The sequence below is a fragment of the Macaca mulatta genome, chromosome 17 (genome assembly GCF_049350105.2).
Source record: "Macaca mulatta isolate MMU2019108-1 chromosome 17, T2T-MMU8v2.0, whole genome shotgun sequence".
Classification (NCBI taxonomy): domain Eukaryota; kingdom Metazoa; phylum Chordata; class Mammalia; order Primates; family Cercopithecidae; genus Macaca; species Macaca mulatta.
This window is the reverse complement of record NC_133422.1, coordinates 92038128-92062836: the sequence shown is the minus strand read 5'-3', so window position 1 is coordinate 92062836 and position 24709 is coordinate 92038128. Positions and strand designations below refer to the sequence as shown.

General features: G+C 41.7%; 1 protein-coding gene across 9 annotated transcripts in view; it reads right to left on the bottom strand.

Moving 5' to 3' along the window:
- MBNL2 (muscleblind like splicing regulator 2) overlaps window positions 1-24709 on the bottom strand; it is a 170994-nt gene that overhangs the window by 59475 nt on the left and 86810 nt on the right. For all 9 annotated transcript variants that reach the window (XM_028837222.2, XM_028837220.2, XM_028837224.2 and 6 more), the window contains exon 3: window positions 2203-2367. In XM_028837222.2, the coding sequence (XP_028693055.1) occupies window positions 2203-2367 (165 nt within the window). The remainder of the gene's footprint in view (window positions 1-2202; window positions 2368-24709) is intronic.

The window sequence follows — 24709 nt, the reverse complement described above, 5'->3', positions numbered from 1 at the left end:
GGCTCTAGGGGAGAATCCATTTCTTGACTCTTCCATCTTCTGGTGGTTGATGGCGTTCCTCTGCTTGTGGCCACATCACTCCAATCTGCCTCTGTGGTCACATTGCCTTGCTCTTCTTCTATCGGAGCTAACGCTCCCTCTCTCTTATGTAAGTGTCTCTTATAAGGATGCTTGTAATTGCATTCAATCCAGGAGATTCTCCCCATCTCAAGACTCTTCACTTAATCCCATCTGCCAAGCCCCTGATTCCATATAAGGTGACATTTATAGGTTCCAGGTACCTCTGAGAGCCATTATTCAGCCACCTATCCTCTACTAGGTCACTAATTCATTTCTGAGACTGAATTAATTTGTTTGTGGAGTTGATAATTTTTAAATGTCACCGTTTTTATTCTAATACTTCCAGTGATTTAAAAACCTCTATTAAAATATTTAAGTGTAATATTCCTTTTTCAGAGGGAAATGGTGATTATGAACTTCTAATTAATATTCGAGGCAATAATAAACATAACTTTCAAAAAAAGTTCAACTAATAGTTAACAGCAGGGATGGGATTCTCTTGTTAACACTGCCACGAGTGAGTGCCAGGGTCAGCCTTATGAATTCTAAATAGGATGTGTATGAGTCAAATAAGTGAGACACATAATGTGGCATTATTATGTTGACCTTGCTGGCTCTAAATGTATTGCTGTAGACATTATTTAATATGTATAACTAAATTATTTTAGCATTTAGGTAATTTAATAAAATAGTTTATATGTGTGTATCAATAAAGAGAGAACCATAAATTATACATGTGTGTAGTTTAAACAGAACCACTTAAATGCCTATTTTGGGGATTAAATATGTTCAGAACTCTATCTGCATCTAGTCCTTAATCTGGGTGAATTCTTACTCACCCTTTACGAGAGGCTTATTTGAGACTTCCTCCAGGCAGGCTTTCCTTGTCCAGTCTCGTCATTTCCTGGGCTTGAATCTTACTTGGCCCTTTTCTTGTGTCTGTCTATCCCCAAAAGACTGTATCTTATTTATCTTGGAGCCCTCTGCACCTGGCATTTCTTTCACTCTGGGCAGAGCTGGTTCCTGGCTACTCTGTACGGAAACCTGGAGACAAGCAGAATGGCTGACGACCTGCCAGAATTCTCTACCCTTGTTTGTGCAGGCCCTGCCCTCCACACCCCATCTCACAGGGAACACAACAAGAACATTGAATTTGCTGGTAGCCGTCCCTCCTAATTTAGCAGGTTTCGATCATGCAGAATTTTTCTATAATAAAGACTGATTTTTATACAAAAGGCTTTGTGTACATACTTTTTAAAAACAAACACATTTCACTCACTGTCTTTCTTTTTTTTAAAAAAAAGTTAGCTTGTTTCTGACAAATAATTCACAAGTGTAAATGAAACCAACTAAAATTAAACGCACTCCTTTTCCCCAAGGGTATCATTCCTAAAACGATTTCCAGACCTTTAAGGAAGTACTTTCAGACAGGGTGAAATCAGGGAAAAAATATTGTGCAATACATATTCATATACTAAGTCCCTCTGGCATTTGATCTTGTGACAATAGTCAGAGCTGTCACACCTTTTGCAGGCCTCTGAAAGGCAGGTTGAGACCTAGGTGACTCAGGTAGGGTCTTCCTTGGTGGTGCTACCTTTGACATCCTTCTTTGAGGGATGTTACTAGGATCTTCTTGGAACAGACTACAGAAAGTGCTCTGCTAACATGTCTAAGTCCCAGCTCTAAGACTTATTAGCTGTATGACATTGGGGAAAATCATTGAACTTCTCTGGTTTCTCACTTTCCTCATCCTTTAAATGGTGCCATAGAACTACGTGGCTCAAAATATTTTAGGCATTTCAAACTCACTGATACCTAAATTACTAATTCACACTGTAAATGAACCTGTTAAAACTATTTCCGTTCTAAGATGGCTGAGTTATAGAGTTACTGTTGAAAAGAGTTGGAGTGATACAGATTTCCCAGATATTGATTAGAAATTGTCTTTGCCTCTTATTTCCACAAGTATTTTTCTATTAATTTTTTAAAAGCCTATTTTCCTTCATCTGTTGAGCTTTAAAGCTATTTGGCTCTAATTGTAGCCAAAGCGACAAAGTGGAGAGAGGCCACCCTAGGTCAATGTGGCATCATCCACACCAACACTGTAACCATCCAACTCATCACTGTATAAGATGTACTCACCACTGGATGAAGTGGTGTTCCTGGAAACATAAATTGCATCTGCTGGGCAAGCATTGCTGCTGCAGTTTTTTGCTGAATCAAATTGTTCCTTCCATTAATTTCTAGTTGAGTTTTTAAGTGTGTTGGAGGGTGAAGATACTTGCAGTTCTCTCTCGAACAACGGCCCTGTAAAAACAAGTTTTGGTTTTAGGACTATTGTAAGTAGCTTTCAACTCCAAAGTCAACCATTGAACAATCACGTCTTATATACAAAATCAAAGATCCTCTGTGTGTGTGTGTGTGTGTGTGTGTGTGTGTGTGTGTGTGCGCGCGCACGCATGTTCATGTGTTTGTTGGGTAAAAGTGAATCAAACATTACATGATTATCAAGGTTGCTTGAACCTCTTAAGTCTGTTAAGTAGAGAAGCTTCCCTTGGATCCTTCGTTCCTTCCTTCTTTCCTTCCTTCCTTCCTTCTTCCCTCCCTCTTTCCTTCCTTCCTTCCTCCTTCCCTCCCTCTTTCCTTCCTTCTTTCCTTCCTTCCATCCTTCCTCCCTTCCTTCCTTCTCTCTCCCTCTTTCTTTTCTTTTCTTTCTCTCTCTCCCCCCCCCCACCCCTCTTTCTTTTTCTTTTTCTTTCAGATTCTAAACCCTGACAAAAGATTCCAAAGAAGTGTGACTGCTGAAAGAAAGGTTCTTCCCCTACACAGTACGGAAGGTAATCAGAAGGGCGTATCTATTGTGGGCTATCAGAAGGAGTCCTTGAACTAGCTATACGCTTGTTTGTACATGCTAGAGTGATGTCCAAATATGAATAATTATGTAATAAATTTGTGGAGTAGAGAGTAATAAGAATTTTAAATGTGTGTTCCAGATTAGCTGAAGACATTCTTTCTTTCAGCTTATTGATGAAGAGGCAATAATAGTGCAGGGGTGGACATTTCTTGGTGATATACACATAGATGAAATTCTCAGGCTTGAACTCAGATAATCATCTGCAAGTGATTACTTTGCTACACAAAAGCTGTCACTCTATATCCCTGCCTTGCCCTCATGACAGGACTTCCTCCCATGACAGGAGTATCAAATCTGATGTCATGATGTGACATAGTGAAGAGTGTTTATGGCTAAAGTAGTATTTGGATACCAAAGCTGGTAAAACAAAGGAAAATAATAATTAGGTGACAGGGTACATAAAACCAGTCTGGAAGGGTAATTGCATATGGCGGTGTTTATACTTAATCCCCAAGTTTTCAAAACTACCAATTGAAAGAATTACATTGATGTGTGAATTGTACAATTTCTGGAGAAAGAAGAGCAAACTGTGAACCAGTTTATCATACTTCCCTAAAGAATTAGTCCATTTGCAGCCAAGAAAAGAGAGTATTGATTTGTTTACCAGATATAAAAATAATTTTAAAAAGCAAGCTTGGGGGATTTGGGGAAATGAATTTGTTTATAGTCATCCTAATTCTAAACATCTGGAGTTCTCACTCTGCTTCCCACTAATTTCATCCACACTTTTGGCAGCTCAGACTTCCTCTCTGGAGTTTGAATCTTCCCCCACCACCATGGAGAAGGGCAGACATGGGTCCTGTGTTCAGTCCCGGGTGTCTGTGCTAATCAACAAATGCTGTCCTGAGGATCTACTGTTAGCAGCATTAATAGTTGCATCACCCTCTTTGGGGAGGATAACCAGGCAGGTGCCAAGGACACCAAAAGGAATAGGTCCTTATTTGCTGCTAATAAGAGTCTATAACTGTGGGTAATGCCAACATATCTCCTTAGTCTCAAGTTCATATTGTTGATGTTTCATTCAGCTTCCTATGTATACATGGACATTGTAGGGAAAGTATTGGAAAGTTTATTGTAAAGATAGAGGTGAAGTGGACATTAATCTAAATCAAAGCAGTATAGGAATCTCTCTTTTCTCTCTTCATCTTCTTCTTTTGCAAATCGAATCTTTTAAAAATTTTTAATCCTAAATCTCTTTGCTTTGTGACTTGCCAGGGTCCCTCCAGCCCTGTCAACTTGCTTCAGGCATCTCTTACTTTACTTCCTTTTCTTCCTGCCTTTGACAACTGCTTGTCTCTTTGTTTGGCGTGGTGGCGGGCGCCTGTAGTCCCAGCTACTGGGAGGCTGAGGCAGGAGAATGGCGTGAACCCGGGAGGCGGAGTTTGCAGTGAGCCGAGATCGCGCCACCGCACTCCAACCTGGGAGACAAAGTGAGACTCTTTCTGAATTTAAAAAAAAAAAAAATCAAATCTCCAAGAAAGCATTCAGATTGAGCCAGCTCCTACAAAGTTCACTTGTACCCAGTCTTTGAATTGGCTGCCTTTATATCAGGTGGCCAAATACAATTCTGTCTTTTGTAATGTGAGGTGTCCATGAGGATCAAAACATAGCACAGCCCATCAGCGGGGGTGGAGGAGGGTTACAGAGAATGCATTTCTTGTTCAGAGGATAAGCCACCCCAGGCTTCTCTAACCTCATTCCAAACTCTCTTTAGCCACAAACACTGCTCTTGGAAGCTGACACCCAGAAAGGCTCACATATTCAAGGTGCACAGATGGGTCTAATGGAGAGACTTGGGAAAGCAGAATTCCAGAAAATGAAGACGGAATTAATGAAATGTCCACATTTATACCAGTATGGCCATTATATTGTGTTCACTCATATAATTGTCAATTTGATCACTAGTTTTTTAATGTAATGCTCTGTGGCTGCACATACACTTTCAATTTGGCTGGAAAAATACAATTTTCTTATAAATGCTCCTATCTCTTGATAAAACTGGGACTTGTAGGGAACCATATTAAGCTATTTTTCAGCTTATAGAAAGTATTTTACAACATTGAATTAGTAATTTATCAATGAAATCTTTTTTGTGACAATTGCTGTAATTTCCTAGTGTCCTTACTTACATACTTGGAGTAAAGAGTGTTATTGATCACCTACATGCCAAGCAATTTATATATGGTTATCTCATTTTCTCCTTATAACTGCAATAATGATCCCTATTTTACAAAATAGCAGATGGACTCAGAAGATTAAGGAACTTTCCCAAGGCCATATAACTGGTAAGTGGTAGAACTAGATTTTAAATCCAGACCTACCTGACTCAATTACATCGCACTGCCAAGCTATTCATTAGCAATAGTTAAAATCCAGGGAGGATAAAAATTTACCATGATCTTTTGTATAATAATAGGATGCATAACAAAATTTTAAATTAGATATATATGTATATCTTGTCCACATATATATGTATATACATATATATATAGATTTGGGAATGGGAAACAATTATTTGCATGGACCTATCTGTTGGTAAGAGGATGGAGGAGTAATCAAGCTCACAGGTTCTGGTCTCATAACTTGGCTCAACCTTTTCTTAGCTGCATGACTTTGAGCAATTACTTGACTTTTTTCTTCATCTGTTCAATGAAATAATTATTGTATCTTCTTCTCAGGGCTGTTGTGTGATTAAATGAGTTAACACATACATAAGGCTTAGAAAAATGCCTAGCACATAGTAAGCACTGAGTAAATGTTATTATCAAAAGAAAGAGAAATGTTTCCATATGATATTTCATTTTTAGTGAGTACAGAATCATACATTTAGTAGTATTTTGACTGGCTCTTTCATTCTTCTACAGAATAAACTTTCACACCAAACATGTTAAAAGCTACTTAATTGTACTTATTCAAATATTTTATGTTTAAAATTATTTTCAATTCTACAGGGTATTTGTGTGTCCACATTTTAAGAGACAGCTCTGAACCCTAGTACAATCTAGTATTAATAGTTTGAAGAATTATGTACCATGGATGTCTGAGGCACACTAATTCAAACCCAGGGAGACTCTAGGTAACAGAATTTTAGTAAGGGATCCTATAGGATTGTAAAATCCTAATGGAAAAGCTACTGTCAAAATAAAACAAGCTATTTGACACAGTGAACAATTTGTAAGGAAGTTTTTGCTAAGGCATAAGATTTGCCAGGATATGCATCAGTGTACAAAAGCTGTTGGTTATCAAAGCAGCTTGTCATAGCTGAATGGTACAGGGCAGTGTGCAGAAGCATAAAGCGTCTTTGTGTATCATTGTGAAACAAAACAGAGGTGTCAAAAATAGTGTCTCCTGATTTTAGTCCAAGAAATAAAGACAAAAATGTCTGGGAAAAATCTTCCTTGTGGCAGCTAGGATTTGTTTTTTGCTTTGTTTTGTTTTAACTCTTCCTCCCTTTTAGTTCTTGGTAACACACTATTTCTGGAGAGAGAAGGGAAGGAAGTCCAGTGCCTAGTGCCAGGGACTGGTGCAGCTTCTGTGGGGTGGAGATGGAGATGGAGAGCACCATTGCGAGTGCTTGTGAAGAGCCTTCCAGGAACTGGGAGTTAGAAGCCTCAGCTAGGGCCAGTCAGGTGGGTTCACACCAGGGACAAGCTCATGGGTCACATAAGCCCTCAGGGCCTTTGCTCATCCCACGTGGGACATGCCAGGTATGGGTGGGACATGCCAGGTATGGAACCAGCAGGTGGTCATATACTTCCAGGCTAAGGTCTCATTCATTCTTTCATTCATAAATATTTCTTGAGATTCTACTATGTGCCAGGCATTGTGCTTAGTGCTAAACAAAGGTGAGGAAAATCAAGACATGGTGTCTCCCTTCATGAAGCTTGCAGTCTTGTGGGGAAGCCAGAGGTTAACAAAACATATCTAGTTACAAGTTGTGATATGTATTCTAGAGAAGAATGCTGAGAAGAAATAGTGGGAGAGGGTCAGAATTGAGACCAGGGGTCAGAGGAGATCTCTGGAGAAGTGACATTTAAACTGAGACCTGAAAAATGAGTAGGAACTTGGCAAGGGAGTGAGTGGTGGTCAAAATGTGTGTGTGTGTGTGTGTGTGTGTGTGTGTTTTGCATGTGTATGCATGTATGTTGTAGGTATTGTATGTATTGTATGTATTGTATGTTTCTGTTGTGTGTGCTTATGTGTTGTATGTGTGTATGGGGTATGTGTTCATGCTGCATGTGTGTTGTGTGTGGATGTGTGTTCTCTGTGTGTGTATGCGGTAGGTATACTGTGTGTGAACAAGGTGTGTGGTGCGTGTGTGTGTTGTGTGTGTTGTATATGTTGTATGTGTGCTGCATGTGTGTGTATTTGTGTGTGTGTTGTGTTTGCGTTGTGTGCATGCTATATGTGTATGTGTGTGTTATATATATGGTACATGTGTTGTATGTGTGCATGGGGTGTGTACGTATGTTTTATGTGTATTGCGTGTATTATGTGTGTGTATTGTGTGTGTATTGTCTGTTGTGTGTGTTTGTGTTGTGTGTGTGCTATATGTGTGTGTTATATATATGGTACATGTGTTGTATGTGTGCATGGGGTGTGTACATGTTGTATGTGTATTGTGTGTGTATAGTATGTGTATTGTGTGTGTATTGTCTGCTGTATTTGTTTGTGTTGTGTGTGTGCTGTATGTGTGTGTGTTATATATATGGTACATGTGTTGTATGTGTGCATGGGGTGTGTGTGCATGTTGTATGTGTATTGTGTGTATGGTGTGTGTCTAGTGTGTGGTGTGTGTGTGTGTGTGTTGTGGGTGTTGAATGTTCTTTAGAGGAGAAGCGTGTGCCAGGAGAATGTCCCATCTTGGGGCAGGCAGGCAGCTAAGGCCAGCGCAGGGAAGGGGTGTGGGGAGGAGTATGGGGAGTGAGAAGAGGTGAGGCAGGAAGTAGGAGGCAGAAGCCAGACAATGGGAGACCAGCTAAGGGGTATGAACTTCCTGCTACTGAAAGTTGTTAAGCAGGAGAATAACCAGATCAGATTTATGCTACATTTAAATCACACCCTGATTATTATATTTCATATTTCTAATTTTATTATAGTTTATATTGTTTGGAGACCACTTCTTTAAAAACAGTAACAGAATTCTGATGGAGTCGACGGATTTGTGCAGTTTCTACTTCCAAGAATAATCTGTACTCCAGGAATATTTAGGGATGATGGCTAGAATCGAGTCTGAACTTCAAGCTGAATTAAATTTATTAAAATCAGCAACCATGAAAGATTCTAATACAGAATACTCATGTTGATTCTTGACAGGAGGAAGGAAGATGCTAAATAATTGTAATATGTACTTGACAGAACAACAGATTGGCGCTATTGGAATTACATGGCCATTAAATTACATGGCGTGGGATAGAATAAATGCAACTTTGGCTAAGAAAAGACATCAGAATCAGGTTGCTGTGAAAAAGAAAAAGCATAATTGAAGGATGAGATTTTCTAATGGCTTATTTTAAAACAAGTAATTTTTGGAATCTTTTTCTAGTATGCTCCTAATTGAAAAAAAATCAATTAAAATATGGGCACAAAAAAGAAAACATTAATTAGAAGACTATTAAAGAATCTCCCATTAACCATAGTTTTTGCCCAAAGGAATAGCTGTCAGACAACTGCATCCCATTAGTTTTTCATGGGAAAAGCAATGGATTTCTATGATCTACAATTCAGTTAACAGTCCTCAGCCATTTGTGTTCCATTGGAATAATTTGAACTGTGTCTTTACATGGGCTGAGTCATCGACCGGCAGACTCCAACAAAACGTTTTTTGGGGAAAATGATTCTAGCGAAGGGCTGGAATCCCAACCTGATTTTCTGAATTTTGCCTCTTCCAGTGCCACCTCGGCAGCGCTTGCTGCTGTAGGTGCATGATGATATTTTCAAGCAAGCAGGCCAGGCTGCGGAATGGCAATGCTGGCCCTAAGGTTTAAGGGCAGATGGTATGTGCTTTAGATGCAGCCTTCAGGGACACTTTGAGTCCTGGAGCCTGCTTTAGACCCCAAAGCTGGCCACGGAAAATCATGGAAGAGCCTCTGAAATTCCTCTCATTCCACATGGCTGAGGCCAGCTTGGTGAAATCCTGAGGTCAAGACAAAGGCTCTTGCTCTGGAGTTACATTTCAGAAGCCTGTTCTGTCTTGCAACCTCTCCCGGAGAAGCAGTGTGAAAAAAAAAAAAAAAAAGGGTTAAGGGAACAGTCTCAGAACTGGACTAATTGGATTTAAAATGCAGCGCTGCTGTTCTTGGGCACCTTGGGCAAGTGGGACTTTGTGGCTTCCAGTTGCCATATCTGTGAAATGGGGCTAAGAATAGTTTCTACCTCATAGACTTTCAATAAGGATTAATAGTTAATGCATATAAAGTGTTTTAACAGTTCCTGGCACATAATAGGCACTCCCTAAGCTAGATCATCATCATCACCATCATCATTATCATCACTATTATTATTGACACTTTCTTTTCATAGTAGGTAAAAATACATGGTATTGAAAACAACTTCTCTAATACTTGCTCCATTTCCTTATCACTGTGCTCCTGTCTGGCCTGTTTCCAAGCTCTTTAACCCTTTGCTATTCTCACTCTGTCTGTGCCGACTTTGGTCATTTATCTCTTCAAACAGTCTCAGAACTGTTTTTCTTTGGTATCTCCCCTGCTGAAACTTGCCAGGGCTAATCAACATGGCATGACTTATCTTGAGTTTAAAGCAGCTATGTATTATGGTTGGAAAATCCCAGAATTCTGGCTGTGGCTTCATTCCAAAATGGTTAGATGAACTTTTACAAATAACGTGTGATAGTCTGTGCCTCAATTTTCTCATCTGTCAAATAGGAGTGATCCTATTCCCATATCTCAACTCCTTCTGACAGTTGTTAGAACAGGAATTGCTCAGGAAGAAACATAAATTGTTATCCATATTTTTTCCAGATCTATTTTCCCCTTGAATGCTCCTAATCTGTAAAAGGGGAAAGCCACATGAACCAACAGTTACAGTAAAAAGTGACACCAGGGACGTATGTTGGCAACGGTCCAGGTATGTTCTGAGAATTATCAGATGTCTACGTGATGAGGCTTGAGGAGATTCAGCAGAAAGTGGCGAATTAAGTCAAAATCAATTAAATCTGGGAAGATTTATTCAGTACCCACAGTGTACACAAATTGGAAGTGAAAAATTTGATCAAACAGACCTCTGTTTTCGTCCTTGTGCCGCGTAAGTTGTTCAGCAGATATTTACTAAGTGACTAAGCTGACTGGGTGTATCAGATGGTGCCAGCCTCAGTTTCCCTATAGTTTGAAAACCTCTCAAGATCTTTGAAAGCTGGGAAGCAATAAAGGCTGTGGTTTGTGTGGGTGAGCTGATTTTTATCAGTCCATCATTTATACAGGTCTCAGTCACATAGGCGAAGGCCGAGTCTAACATTTGGCCTGAACCTCCTCTTCTTCCTCCCAGTACATTTCCAGAAGGATATGGGCAAGTAAAAGTGTAGGGGAATAAAATGGTTATTTACATCAAAGCTTAATTTACGACATTAACTATGAGACTGAAATAGCTCTACTGTAAGGCAAGTGACAGATTAGGCTTTTGGGCTTCTTTTGAATTTAAATAAACTAATTGAAGCACTTGAGCTTCTTGTATTATTAGTTCCAACTACCTAATACAGCAAATAAAATACAAGCACATAAGGGCTTCAGAATTAGAAAGAAACTTTAGATTCAGGGGATCATTATAAACAAATGATAACCAGAATGTCTATCAACATGGATAATTGCCAATATCATCAAGATTATGCATAAGCCTCCACTAAGCTCTTTCTGTTTATTATTTGGTTCAACATATATTACAATTTATCTTTTACAGTCTAGATATGCAATAATTGGTGAGTAGCACAACATTTTGTACTTATTAATGACAGATAAAAATGATGTATTTACATTTTTCCTCTGGGGGGTGTTCGTTTTCTCTGGTGCTTCCATTATATGGAAGAAATGCCTAGGATGATAGAAGGAATATTTGGCAGTATAGCCTGGTGGATAAATGAGGGAAAAACACAAATAGTGGTAGACAGTCACTACCACCTCCAATTTTACCCACCACCACCGATTGCACAGCTACGGGTTTAGGAGAGGATAAAGAAAAGTGGAAACGAAGTTACACAGGTAAGTAGACCAAGTCAGTTTGCATTTTCTTTCCAAAAACCCATACAAATAGGTGTAAAGCATCATTCCACTGCATCATCTGGACTATGGGGCAGAGCTCTTCTCTAGTGATAGTGCTTTTACCTTTCTTCAAGGGAGTTGCAAATCTGAGTGTTCTCATCTCTAGATTTGCATTTAGGATAGCTTGTTATCACCTGAGGGCTGGGAAAAAACCTCCAGGCCATCACAGGTGCTTTGGGAATAGATTTGTGACTCATTCCTTATTATGCCAATGCAACTGCCCTCTTCTTTCAAGCACCACTGGCACAGGCCCCTGACATTAATTTTGTGACTATTTTAAATAAATAAAGCATATAAAAACTAGTAAATGAGGAAGAAAGGCAAAGTAGGTGAATTGTTTGTAGTTTGCCATTCATAGCATGTTTAAGCCTTTTAAAAATTTTTTAGTTTCATTTTTGAAACAGGGGCTCACTCTGTCACCCAGGCTGGAGTGCAGTGGCATAATCATGGCTCACTGCAGTTTTGACCTTCCGGGCTCAAGCAATTCTCCCACATCATCAGCCTCCCAAGTAGCTGGGACTACAGGTGCATGCCACCACACTAGGCTTATTTTTAAATTTTTGTAGAGTCTGGTTCGCACTGTGTTGCCCAGGCTGGTCTCGAACTCCTGGATTCAAGCAATCCTCCCACCTTGCCCTCCCAAAGTGCTGGGATTTCAGGCGTGAGCCACTGCACCTGGTCTTTAAAAAAGTTTTAAATGCATTTTGGTTGGTTGGACAAACCAAACTGGGTTGCAATTTCCCACACAACTTGTGTCTTGTGATGGGGAGAGCTGTTTGTTGGCTTGATGAAGGGAGCAACCCCTCTTACCAATAAGGATTGTTAATTCTCTTAATTTTATTTGTTAACTGAAAATGTGCCAGTTAAGAGAAATCAGTGAGACTAAAAATAGTCCATCAGTTCTCGAGAGATTCAGGTAAACAAACTTCCGGGCACCAGATGCTTCATTTGGAAATTATTTTATTTAATGAGAATATAAATGTCTTCTGAGTCATGGCAGTAGGCTGGTTAGTGTGGACCATGATCATATATCAACCTAACATGAAACCAGTTATGATGTTAATAGTGAGTGTCAACTTGATTGGATTGAAGGATGCAAAGTATTGCTCCTAGGTGTGTCTGGGAGGGTGTTGCCAAACTTTAACATTTGAGTCAATGGACTGGGAGAGGCAGACCCACCCTCAATCTGGGTGGGCACCATCTAATCGGCTGCCAGCAAGGCTAGAACAAAGCAGGCAGAAGGATGTGGAATGAATGACTTACTGAGTCTCTGTCCTTCATCTCTCTCCCGTGCTGGATGCTTCCTGCCCTCGAACATCAGACTCCAAGTTCTTTGGCTTTTGGACTCTTGGACTTACACCAGTGGTTTGCCAGGGGTTCTCGGGCCTTTGGCCACAGACTGAAGGCTGCACTGTTGGTTTCCCTACTTTTGAGGTTTTGGGACTCAGACTGGCTCCCTGGCTCCTCAGCTGGTAGACGGCTTAGTGCAGGACTTCTTGTGATCGTGTGAGTCGATTCTCCCAAAAAACTCCCCTTCATCTATACATCTATTCTATTAGTTCTGTTTTTCAGAGAACCCTGACAAATATACCAGTCTAGTGGCTGTTTGACTTCATAGAGTCTAGATTTTTTGATACCACATTCATTAATGTCTGCAGCCCCATGGGTGAACAGAAACATTGATATCTCAGCCTTGGAATTTCTCCTGTCGGGGAGAGCAGGCCTTTTCTGTCTACTTCCTGAACTTCTCCTCAAACCCCAACAGTACAGGGAACCTCATACAATAGGTGCATGTTATCCCTCCTTCACCGTATATGTATTGAACCCCTTCCATGTGCCAAGCCCTGTGATATTAAAATTACAATTAAAATAGAGTGATCAATGCCATGATAGCCTGTGTGAATGCATTGCAGGGAGCTCTCCCTAGTTTAAAGGTCAGGGATGACTCCAGAGGATGGGACATTTAACATGTAAGCTAAGATATTTATCAGATTATCTAGTTGAGAGTGGGGAGGAAGGTGGAAGTTAGAGTTGGCCATTTGTAGCGGGGAGGTGGGGATGGTTAATGGGTACACGAAAAATAGAAAGAATGAATAAGACCTACCATTTGACAGCATAATAGGTGACTATAGCCAACAATAACTTAATTGTATGTTTTTAAATAACTTAAAGAACATAATTGGATAGTTTGTAACTCAAAGGATAAATGCTTGAGAGGAGGGATACCCCATTCTCCATGATGTGCTTATTTCACATTGCACGCCTGTATCCAAACATCTCATGTACCCCATAAATATATACACCTACTCTGTACCCACAAAAGTCTTTTTAAAACTTAGAGTTAGCAATTTGGAGAATTAAAACAAACCAGAGTAACTGACAACCACTCTATGGGGGTTTAATTCCTGAAGCCTTATAAACACCATCCCATGACATCTGTATCCCACAGTTTCCATGGGGAACTGGTTCCAGGACCTCCCACAGATACCAAAATTCAGGATGCTCAGGTCCCTGATATACAATGGCCTAGTATTTGCATATAACCTACACACATCTTCCTATATACTTTAAATCATCTCTAGATTACTTATAACACCTAATACAAAGTGAATGCTAGTGTAAATAGCTGTTATACTCTACTGTTTAGGGAATAATGACAAGACAAAAGTCTGACAGTGTTCAGTACAGGCACAATTTTTAACAAGTATTTTCAATCCATAGTTGGTTGAATCCATGAATACGGAGGGCCAACTGAACGTTTAGTAAATATTGGGTTCTATTTTTATTATCAGTCCTTAGCAATTCCAGAAGCTGGTCAATTTTTAAAATAAGCAAAATGTATCCAAAGATACAAAACCTTATTATGCATCTTCTATTATAGCCTTTTTCAAACTGATTGCAATACTGTATGGTGAATCACCTACCCCCACAGAGGGCTGCCTGGAATTTGGACATGTGCATTAAAGGCCGACATTTGGTGGGTGTGCCCCTGCACAGCTGTGCCATTTTACTTAAATACTGGAAATGACTTCCATCTCAGGTAGAAAACAGACACTGTCCCAAGCCTGTTTAGTGTCAAGTGTTTTCCCTGCTTCTCTGGCCACTCCAGTGCCTCCTCCAGAGTCCCAGCATCTTCCCCTCCTGGACCCCAGCAATCAAAGAGTTAAGCCTACACAGCAGGGGGTTTCTGAGACTAGCTGTGGTGCACGTTGATTGGCTGCTGCTCACCAGGGAGGTACTTATGGTAAAATATTTTGAATAACACATCTTATTATAAATACACTATGACAAAGCCAGAGTGCCCTGGTTGCTGGTGTTGGAGTTGGGAATGCTTCCAGGAAGAAGTGGGAGAAGGGTTGTGTGCCTATGAATAGAGGAATAGGGAAGGGGTGGGCTGGAGGGGAAGGAAGACTAGGTAAAGAAACACTGGAAGAAGATGGGAAAATAGAGTATCCTATTAAGAGTTCCCTCATTTTCAGCAACACAGGAAAAGAACATTCCTCTTAGGCTGGTTTGGATTTCAGATGCTTCTTGCCTTACCATGGACTCACGTGCCGATAAACCCATGGTTAATGGAAAATAGTGTATGTTGAAAATGCATTTTCAACTTATGACATATTCAATTTACAGTGAGTTTTTCCAGTGTAACCCCATCATAAGTCCAGGAGTGTGCTGAATGTATATTGCTTTTGAACCGTTCTAAAGTCAAAAATTATAAACTGAACCATTATAAGTCAGTGACTTTCTGTACTTGGTGTCTCAGGAAAGACCTGCATTGCAGTCCTGGACTGCAGCGGGGGGAAGCTGCATTTTTTTCAGAAAAAACAGCCTGGGAAGATGGAGGGCATGGCAGCTTGCACCATGGCGTGGGCATTTATGCACCGGCTGGGGAAGGCTATGCAGAGCAGAGGTACAGGGAAGAGGTGTGGGCTTTATCCTGCACCTCCTGAGGGTGGAAGCGGCGTGCCTCCTCCTTTACTCATCTGACAGTTTTGGAGCATCTGCTCTACACCAGAAACTGGGAAGGAATTGCACACAGGACTGTAAGCGGTGGCCCTGCCCTCGATAAAAATAGCAGAGACTTATATAATGTTGTACATATCATCTACCAGGCAGTTTCTAAGTGCTTCTTAGAGATCATACCCATTTAGTCTTCACTACAAGCTCTCAGCAGAGGTAATGTTAATAATCCCATTTTATGGGATAAAACAGAGGCACAGAGAGGGGAAATAACTTCCCATGGGCATACAGCTAGTAAGTAAGTGGCAGATCTGTGCAGTCAGCCAAGTCGGCTGGCCTGGGACTCCCTGCCATCAGCGCTATGCAGAGCTGGTTTTAAGAAACTCACAATGGAACTTCTATATCACACCTTAAAAAGCATTCCTCACACGCCGTCTTATTAGACCTTCACTATATTCTTGTTTTCTCTTACCCCAATTTAAAGGTAAGGAAATGAGGCTCAGAGAGATTTAAGGTACTTTCCAGGTCATGTTATTAAAGTCAACCAGGGCTGAATTCTGCTCTTCCCTCACCAAAACACATGCCTTCTCCATTGCCTGCAGTGGTCCATGGGAGACACTATGGGGTTACAGATTTTTGGCTCAATATGTGAGATTTCTTTAAAGCAGAATGAGTGACCTTGCATGATAATGCACTCAAGGGAGGTGATAGTGGATGGTAGAAAACAGACACTGTCCCAAGCCTGTTGAGTGTCAAGTGTTTTCCCTGCTTGTCTGGCCACTCCAGTCCCTCCTCCAGAGTCCCAGCATCTTCTCCTCCTGGACCCCAGCAATCAAAGAGTTAAGCCCACACAGCAGGGGTTTCCGGGACTAGCTGTGGTACACTCTGATTGGCTGCTGCCCACCTGGGAGGTACTTATGGTAAAATATTTTGAATAGCCCATCTTATTATAAATATACCGTGACAAGGCCAGAGTGCCCTGGTTGACAGTGTTGAATTGTGTCTCCCCGCATGTGGAAGTCCTAACCCATAGAATCTCAGCATGGGATCCTAGTCGGAGGTAGGGTCTTGACAGATGTAATCAAGTTAGAGAGAAGACATTAGGATGGACTTTAATCCAGTATGACTGGTGTCCTTATAAACAGAGAAAATTTGGTCACAGAGATCCATGCATAGAGGGAAGACGATGTGAAAGAGACACAGGGAAAAGATGGCTTTTTGTTTTTGTATTTGTTTTTGTTTTTGTTTTTAGGACAGAGTCTTACCCTGTCGCCCAGGCTGGAGTGCAGTGGTGCCATCTCGGCTAACTGCAACCTCCGCCTACTGGGTTCAAGCGATTCTCCTGCCTCAGCCTCCCAAGTAACTGGGATTACAGGAGCCCACCACCATGCCCGGCTAATTTTTTTGTATCTTTAATAGAGATGGGGCTTTACAATGTTGGGCAGGCTGGTCTCGAACTCTTCATCTCAGGTGATCCACCTGCCTCGGCCTCCCAACATGCTGGGATTATAGGCATGAGCCACCCCACCCAGCCGAAGATGGCCATCTTTAAGCCAAGGAATGGCTGAGGCTATCAGAACTGTGAGAGAGGCCTAAAATAGACCCTTCCAGGCTGGGCACGGTGGCTCATGCCTGTAATTCCAGCACTTTGGGAGGCTGAGGTGGGTGAATCACGAGGTCAGGAGATCAAGACCAACCTGGCTAACACGGTGAAACCCCATCTCTACCAAAAATACAAAAAATTAGCCAGGCATGGTGACACACGCCTGTAGTCCCAGGTACTCGGGAGGCTGAGGCAGAAGAATCGCTTGAACCCGGGAGGTAGAGGTTGCAGTGAGTTGAGATCACACCACTGCACTCCAGCCGAGGTGATAGAGTGAGACTCTGCCTCAAAAAAAAAAAAAAAAAAGACTCTTTCAGAGAACTTTCAGAGGGAGCATAGCTTTGTTGACCCTTGGATTTTGGACCTCTGGCCTCCACAACTGTAAGAATATAAATTTCTGTTGCTCTAAGCCCTCCAGTGTATGATACTGGTTATAGCAGCCTTAGGAAGCGAGCACAGCCACCTCTAAGAAATGTTAGATAATGTATTTTGTCTTGAGACTGGCGGTTATACCAGCAAAACACTAGTTTCCTCTAACACTAAGAATTGTTTCTGTGAATGTATATTCTAATTTTTTTCATGATCTTAGGTAACGAGATCTCCCTATTTGCTCAAAAATAAAGTATAACAACCCCCAAATCCCTAACAAGTACAATGATTTTCTACCAGTGAAACTAGTCAGCTTAAATGCGATCCGATTTTTCCCACGGAAGATTTAATAGAAGAGATTTATTTTAGTAAAAGACAAAATGTTTCACTAAAGAACTCATTAGTAATGCATAAAGGGCTACTGGGTCTCTGAAGATCCATTTTCAAAGAGAAATGTTGGGATAATTTTTATATTCTGATTACAGAGAATGACTTGATAAAAATTGTCCTTGATATTAAAATTGCATGGAGGGGAAAGAAAATCATTCAATCTAGCAGGAGGGAAGCCAAAGAAAATGGGTAAATTTGGCCAGCATTTTGGAATTGCTTTTACAAAGGTGGATAGATGAGCATCAGCAGAGTCTCCCCCGTGATGTGGGTGGGGTCATCTTCTCTGGCACTTTCACACACAGAGGGACAGCGGTAGGGAGGAGGACAGGGGACTGGCCTGCTCTGTTCAGCCAGAGTCTTCTGTCACCCTCACGACTGCCCTGCCTATTTATTCCTTCTCATCAGGCCCAGCCTTTAGTGCCCTTGATCATTGCCAGAGCTCCCGCCTGGCCAGCATTCCCCCAGTGAGGCCCAAGTCCCCAGAACCAATCCTCAAGTGACACTGAATCTTTGCACCAGCTGATGCTGACTCGTGGCCCTAGCTTTGATGGCTAGACAGCTGCTCTGTTTCAAGCCCTAACACCCACTGGGTGTCCCACGTCTTATGCTGTAGGGTCCCACAGGTTTCTCTTTTTGCCTCCGAGTTCAAGGTCTGAGAACCTGCCTCCCTCCAGGCTCCTTACTGGAGTGAAGCTCTGCCTTTCACCTTTGCCTCCAGAAAACGCTGCCTGTAGGATGGGGTCCTGCGTCCGCTGCTGTGCAGCTGTTGCTCGCTCACCCTTCCTGAGGGTCCCCATCCAGGGTTTTTCTCACTGTGGTCCACCCTCAGTAGATACCTGCTCATTTTTCTTAGAATTCCTGCTGCTGCGTGTTTCTCCAGTATGTACCTAGAGAGGGCGGAGACCTTGAGACAACACACCCAGGCTCACAGCATCGAAATCTCCATCTCTTTGGCCTGGTGGGCCAAACTAACTCCAGACCCTGGGGTCGCTCCTGGTCAAATTCAGCCCAACAGTGAGCTATGACATTACTTCCTCTTCCTCTCAGGACCTGCCTGTAAACTGTGGAAGAAGTCTTTGCCCTCAGCAAACCCCCGCTCTTCTTCATCTGTCACTGCTGGCTGGATACTTAAGCTCTGGATCGTCCAGAAACTGCTAGTCAAATGTATTTACAAACTGAATTGATATATTATTATGAAGTCTCATTTTTTCTTTTAAAACAAGGATTACATATATGGTAATAATACTTGGTAACAGCTTTTGAATGCAGTCAAATACCATTATTATTATTTTTGAATACTCTTTAGATGCATGCTAGACACCACGCTAAGTATTTCACATGCAAAATCTCAGACAAACATTTGAGAGGGGGAGGTGCTGTTAATATCCCTATTTGACAGACAGAGAACTGAGGCCTGAGGAGATGAATGATCTTGTGCTAGGACGTGCAAGTAGCAAGATGTAGAACCAGGATTTGAACCCAGACAGTGTGACTCCAAAGCCACTGTCCTTAATCACTATACTTCTTCCACATATTCGTATAGTTATACAAACTAATTATGTTTGCCGAATTTTCACAATGTGCCAAGCATGGTGCTAAGTGCTTTACAGGAATGATCTCCTTAGTGTTCACAATATGCCTTTTGGGTAGGTCTTATTTTTATGCCCATTTTGCAAATGTCAAAACCAAGGTACAGAGCGGTTAGATAACTTGTCTAAAGTGACACAGCTAGTAAGAGGAAGATCCAGACTTGAACCTGCTCAGCCTAGCTCCAGAACCACCACACTCTCTGAATACAAATTATTGATTCCTACCTTATGTCTGGTACTGTGCTAGGCCCAAGTGGCTACAAAGATGAAAAGCAAACTCTTCTTATCTTTGAGAAACTCTACATACATAAATCTGCAATGCATATACACATCAATGGAAGGGAAGAAAGCATAGTAATAAGTAATATTTAATTCTAATATTAGCCAGAAGGATTCATGTAATGTTTCATAAATCATACAGTTTTCCAAATCCAATTAAAGTGATTGAGTATATTTTATAAATACGGTTGACTTTTAATACTTCAAACTAGTAATTGAAGTGAATAACCAAAGTAGGCCACTGCCATCATATCTCCGTTTATTAGGGCAAGACAAGGCACCACTAACAGCCTCTGGGACTGCCCTATTACAGGGAGATCACAAGCTTTCAGAATCTGCAAATGAGGCACCTGGATTTCAGACAGCCAAAAGGATTATGCATATATAAACCTATCACTGAATAGTTCTGCACGCATACTTCAGACACATATCAGTGCTTTGCTTACTGAAAAAGACTAAAGCCCCAGAGGAGGGAAGTTTCCCTAGGGACAGTCGGATGGGGGAACTGTCCACCTCCTTCAGATGACCCCAGTATGAAACACGTGACTTTCCTGAGCATGTCATACCTTCATACTTTGTGGGGTCCATTGGGAGGGTACACAGTTTTGAGCTATTTTTACAGGACCAATAGTTTGTTCATTTTATTTACCCAGTTTTACCTGGTTGCCTCTGTGATCCACAAAGACAGTTGAGTAGCAAAAGCATATGACCTCTGGCCCTGGAACAGAGTGATACTTACAGGACCACACGGGACTGGAGCGCAATTGATACATCATCCATCGCAAAGCCTGGCATCTCCCACATTCAGTTACCTAGCCCTAGATACATACCCATCCTGTCTCCTGCATCCCCCACCACCTTCTCTTCCCACTGGCATTGTCAGGCTGGTCCAGGCCATCAGATGTGTGACAGTGCTGCCAACAGATGCCTTCTCTACCTCTATCTCCTATACCCTCCGCTGCACTATCCCCTTCATTCACTCCACAGACATACGTTGCAAGTCTACCTTGGGCCAGGCAGTGTTCCAGGGACATGGGATATCAACAACAAAACTCACAAACAGCCCTGTCCACGTGGAACTTAGCTTCTAGTTAGGGGAGACAGACAATAAGCAATAAAGATAATACACAAGTTACGCAGCAGAACATGCTGAGGGCTTTGGGGAAGAACCAGTGGGCAAGAAGGACGGGGAGTGCTGGTGGGTTGGGTGGCCCTTTTTAGTTACATAGGTAGGGCCATTACCACTAAGAAAGTAATTCAGCAGCAAAGACTTCACGGAGGTGGGGAGCTGTCCTGTTTGTATCCAGATGAAGCATATCCCAGGCAGAGAGAACAAGCAGCACTAAGGGCTTGGCAGGACGCATGCCTGGTGCATCTGAGGGTCAGCCAGGAGGCTGGAGAATCTGGGCTCCATAAGCCAGGGCCAAGCTGGAAAGGAGTTCTGAGAAACAACCATGGCTTGACCAGGTAGGGTCTTGTAGGCCATTGTAAGAACTTGTTTTCTTCTTTGAAGGAAATGGGAGTTTTGAGCGGAGGAGTGATGTGATCTCACTGGTGTTTTAAAAGGATAGCTCTGACTACTGTGTGAGAATGGACTGAAGGGGCCAGAAGTGGCATCAGGAGATCAGTTAGGCTGTGGTCATCACCCAGGGAAAGAAGATGGTGGCTCAGACCAGGTGGCTGGCAGCGGAGGAAGTGAGAAGTGGTGGGCTCTGGGTATATTTGGAAGGTGGAGCCAACAGGATTTCCCGACACACTGAATGTGAAGTGGGAAAGGGACCAGTCAGGATGAGTTTAAGGTTTTGGGTCTGAGCCCCTGGAAGGGGATATTTGTCATCAATCGAGATGCACAAGGTACGGTTCAAGCAGATGTGGGGGAAATAGCAGGAGCAGTGTTTGAGATACCTATAAGACATTGAAAGAGAGGTGCCAAGCAGGCTGTTGGGTTCAGGAATCTTGAGTCCAGGAGAGAGGTGTGGTCTAGAAGTATACATTTGGAAGTCATTGGCATATGAAAGAAATTGACAGCCATGAACAAACCCTTGGTTATGGTCATGAGTTTATCTCTCTCCACTGAACCCTCAGAGAACCCCCATTCTTTCCTGAATCACATCCAACTGCCTCACCCACAAGCAAGGCCTTCCACACCCTCACCCACGAGCAAGGCCTTCCACATTGCCAGAGAGTGAGCTTCCTTTCCAGTCCAAGTCCTGCTTTCTTTCATGCCGAGGTCAGTTGGAGTTGGGAAAATCCAAAGATTTATGCCTTCCTTCCTCCTCTATGAGTTTGCTCAAGCTGTTTCCATTCCTCTGTTTTGGTCCCCTGACCTGCCCTCACATGAATGACTCTCTAACCACCCCCAAGCTTCCTTGAGAAAGCATCTTTTCTCTTCTCTGCATGTCTCTAACATCTGCACCTCTGGGGCAGCACTTAACCCCTAATGCCTGCTATTAACCATTATCAATATCAGTATTGATATCAGATCCCATCTTGAGCCTATCTTGTAAGTTGCTCATGAGCAGAAGCTCTTTCCTGCTATTGGGAATAGCCAGTAATGTAGAGCCTGGTGCCTGGAAGAGAGCAAGTACTCAGTGCTTGCTTAACAAATGAATTTTTGGAAGACACAGATTTCAAAAGCCAAGACTCTTGTAAACCTTGCGGGATGAGACCTGGAGTGAACAAATATACCTTGATAATTATTTTAAATGCTTTGGAAGTTATTTGTTTTCATTTTAGGATCCTTAAATAACAGAAATACATGTGATAATTTAATTAAAGTATACATAGGAGTTTTTTTTTCCTGTAAGACAAAAAATACTATTTTAAATATAGATTCAGTGTGTCCCCTAAAATGAAAATGTCAATAAGTATATGACTGTCTACTTTATCAAAAAGCAAACTTCTACAAATACAAATTATTTCTATATATGAAAATACATTTCATTTTAATAAGGGTTTATTACTATATGCCTAATGTTTTCAACCCTGATTCTTATAAAACCCTGAATTTCATATCATTCCATTTTACATATTGAGTGAGCTAAGGCCCAGAGTTGAACAGCTTGACCTAAGTTGAATAGCTTATCAGTGGTCACAGAGCTAGGAGGTGGGAAAGCCAGGATTCTCACTTAGCTCTCTCAAAAGCCAAGGGCAAATTTACTCAAACTCTGTTTATCCAACCTCCTCCCTCCTACTTGGAAGATCTTGAACATTAGAGTTGTTGACCTCAGTGCCTGAGCTGCGGATTATCTCAATAGAAGAAAAAATAGTATTGCAAGAGTCTCCCAAAATTCATGTTCTTGGACAGCATTGACTACCAATTTTTAATCATTCACTCATTCAATGCATATTTGAGTGGTAAATAAGTGTTCATTTATTTGGTGCATATTTAATGTATGCTACTCTGTGTAGCACCGTTCTCAGCACTAGAGACAAGGCAATGAGCATAACAGGCAAAAGTCCCTGCCTTCATGGAGCTTACATTTTAATGGGTAAATGCAGACACTCAACAAGATCAATAAATACAACAGGTAGTGAATATGATGATGGTGATAAGTGCTAGGGACAGAAACAACTGAGAGAGACAGGAAGTATGTGTGCAGAAAACTTTACAAGTTTTCATGGGATGAACAAAGAAGATCTCAAAGGGAGGATGCCATTTGAGGTGTTAAAGGGGCAGGCAGCAGGTCTGATGGCTTCTGGGGAGAGGAGAGAGGAAATGCAATGGTCCTGAGGCAGGAGCATGCCTAGAATATTCGGGGAATAGCAACCAGGTCAGTGTGGCTAGAGCAGAGTGAGTGAGGGTAAGAGCAGTAACTTAAGACTGGAGAGATGAGGAGAGTGAGGTGACCAGATGGTGACCCTCACGGGTCATCATAAGGACTTTGGCTTTTACTCTGATTGAGATGCAAAATCAATGGAGGGTTAATGCACTAGACCATATTACTGAGAGGTTTCCATGTTCTTCACATATTTTTTAAATGTATTAGCAACTTTAATAAATTATGAGAAAGTGCATTATGTCAAACTCCCAATTGCTAAATACTGCTGATCTCATACAGATCTCCATTTAGGACTGCCCTTGTGATCAGACAGCAGGTCAGAGCCTGGGAGAGCATAACGGGCTTACATGTCAGAAGCCCAGGTGTAGTGAACCACATTATTTCCAGTGTGCCCACCTCAGACCTTGAAAGAATGTGTGTGGCTATCCCTGAAGCCTACAGCTCAGCCTTAAAATCCAGACAGCTGGGAATAGATCAGCCATGTCTGCTACCAGCTTTTGGAGCAGTGCTGCCGGGAGAAGGCTATCCATCAATAGCTGTTTAGGCAGCAGGCTGAAAATGCTCCTCCAAGAAGGGCAGCAAGAGGAGGGACAGTCTCTCCAGCAGAGCAGGGAAAAGTCCTGGTCAAACTTCTGCCAACTCCATTTACATCTCACAATGTCAAATCATCCTCAAATTCCATTTCCCTCTTCTGTTCAATAAGATATTTTTTAAAAAATTTGATGGGATGTCCCACAAATAAAAAATTGGCTGATTAGAATTCGAGTTCCTTCTGTGCAGGAGTGGGTCCTATGTGTTATGAGAAGGCATGAGTGCAGTTAGATGCAGGGAAAAGAACAGCAGGGAAAACCATTGAAAATTGCTTCAGAATAAGCAAATTGATAGCTTAGATTCTATTTTCAGGATTTAGAGCTAACACTTTGGACCTGCCTTCATCCTGACAAAGGCAAAGATTCAAAGAGCCGTTGGACCTTTAGAATTTAGGGAGCACCACTAGGAGCCCCCACTTTCCAATTCATGGTCCTGAGGCATAGAGGAATTGACTTCTTTTTGGCTTGTCTATGTGCAATTCCTCCCAAGAATTTCTAGAATTTATTTTGCTCTGTGCTTCTCAGTGTTTCCCTCTGTAGACCATTGCTACCCCAATGGATGCAAGTTGTCACCAGGGAACATGGTTGCATGTAGCACCAAACACTGCTTGTAGACTGAATAAATAGTGTCTTGAAAGTAAGTACATGTATGAGAGTTTCCAAAGTTATAAACTCTACTGTGAGGAATAAAATGCAGATTCAGACATATAATTTTTAATTGAATTCATAGTAATTTTTGTAAGGTGTGTTCCCAATAAACAGGTAGTGAAAACATACTTAGTAATATAGGTGCACAGAGAAAAGTTTTCAGTGCCAAACGAGGAATTTTAATTCTTTGAAAACCTATGAGTAGTAAATAATAAGTAATAAAATGAATCTAAGTTGTGGGCTACTTAGAATTCT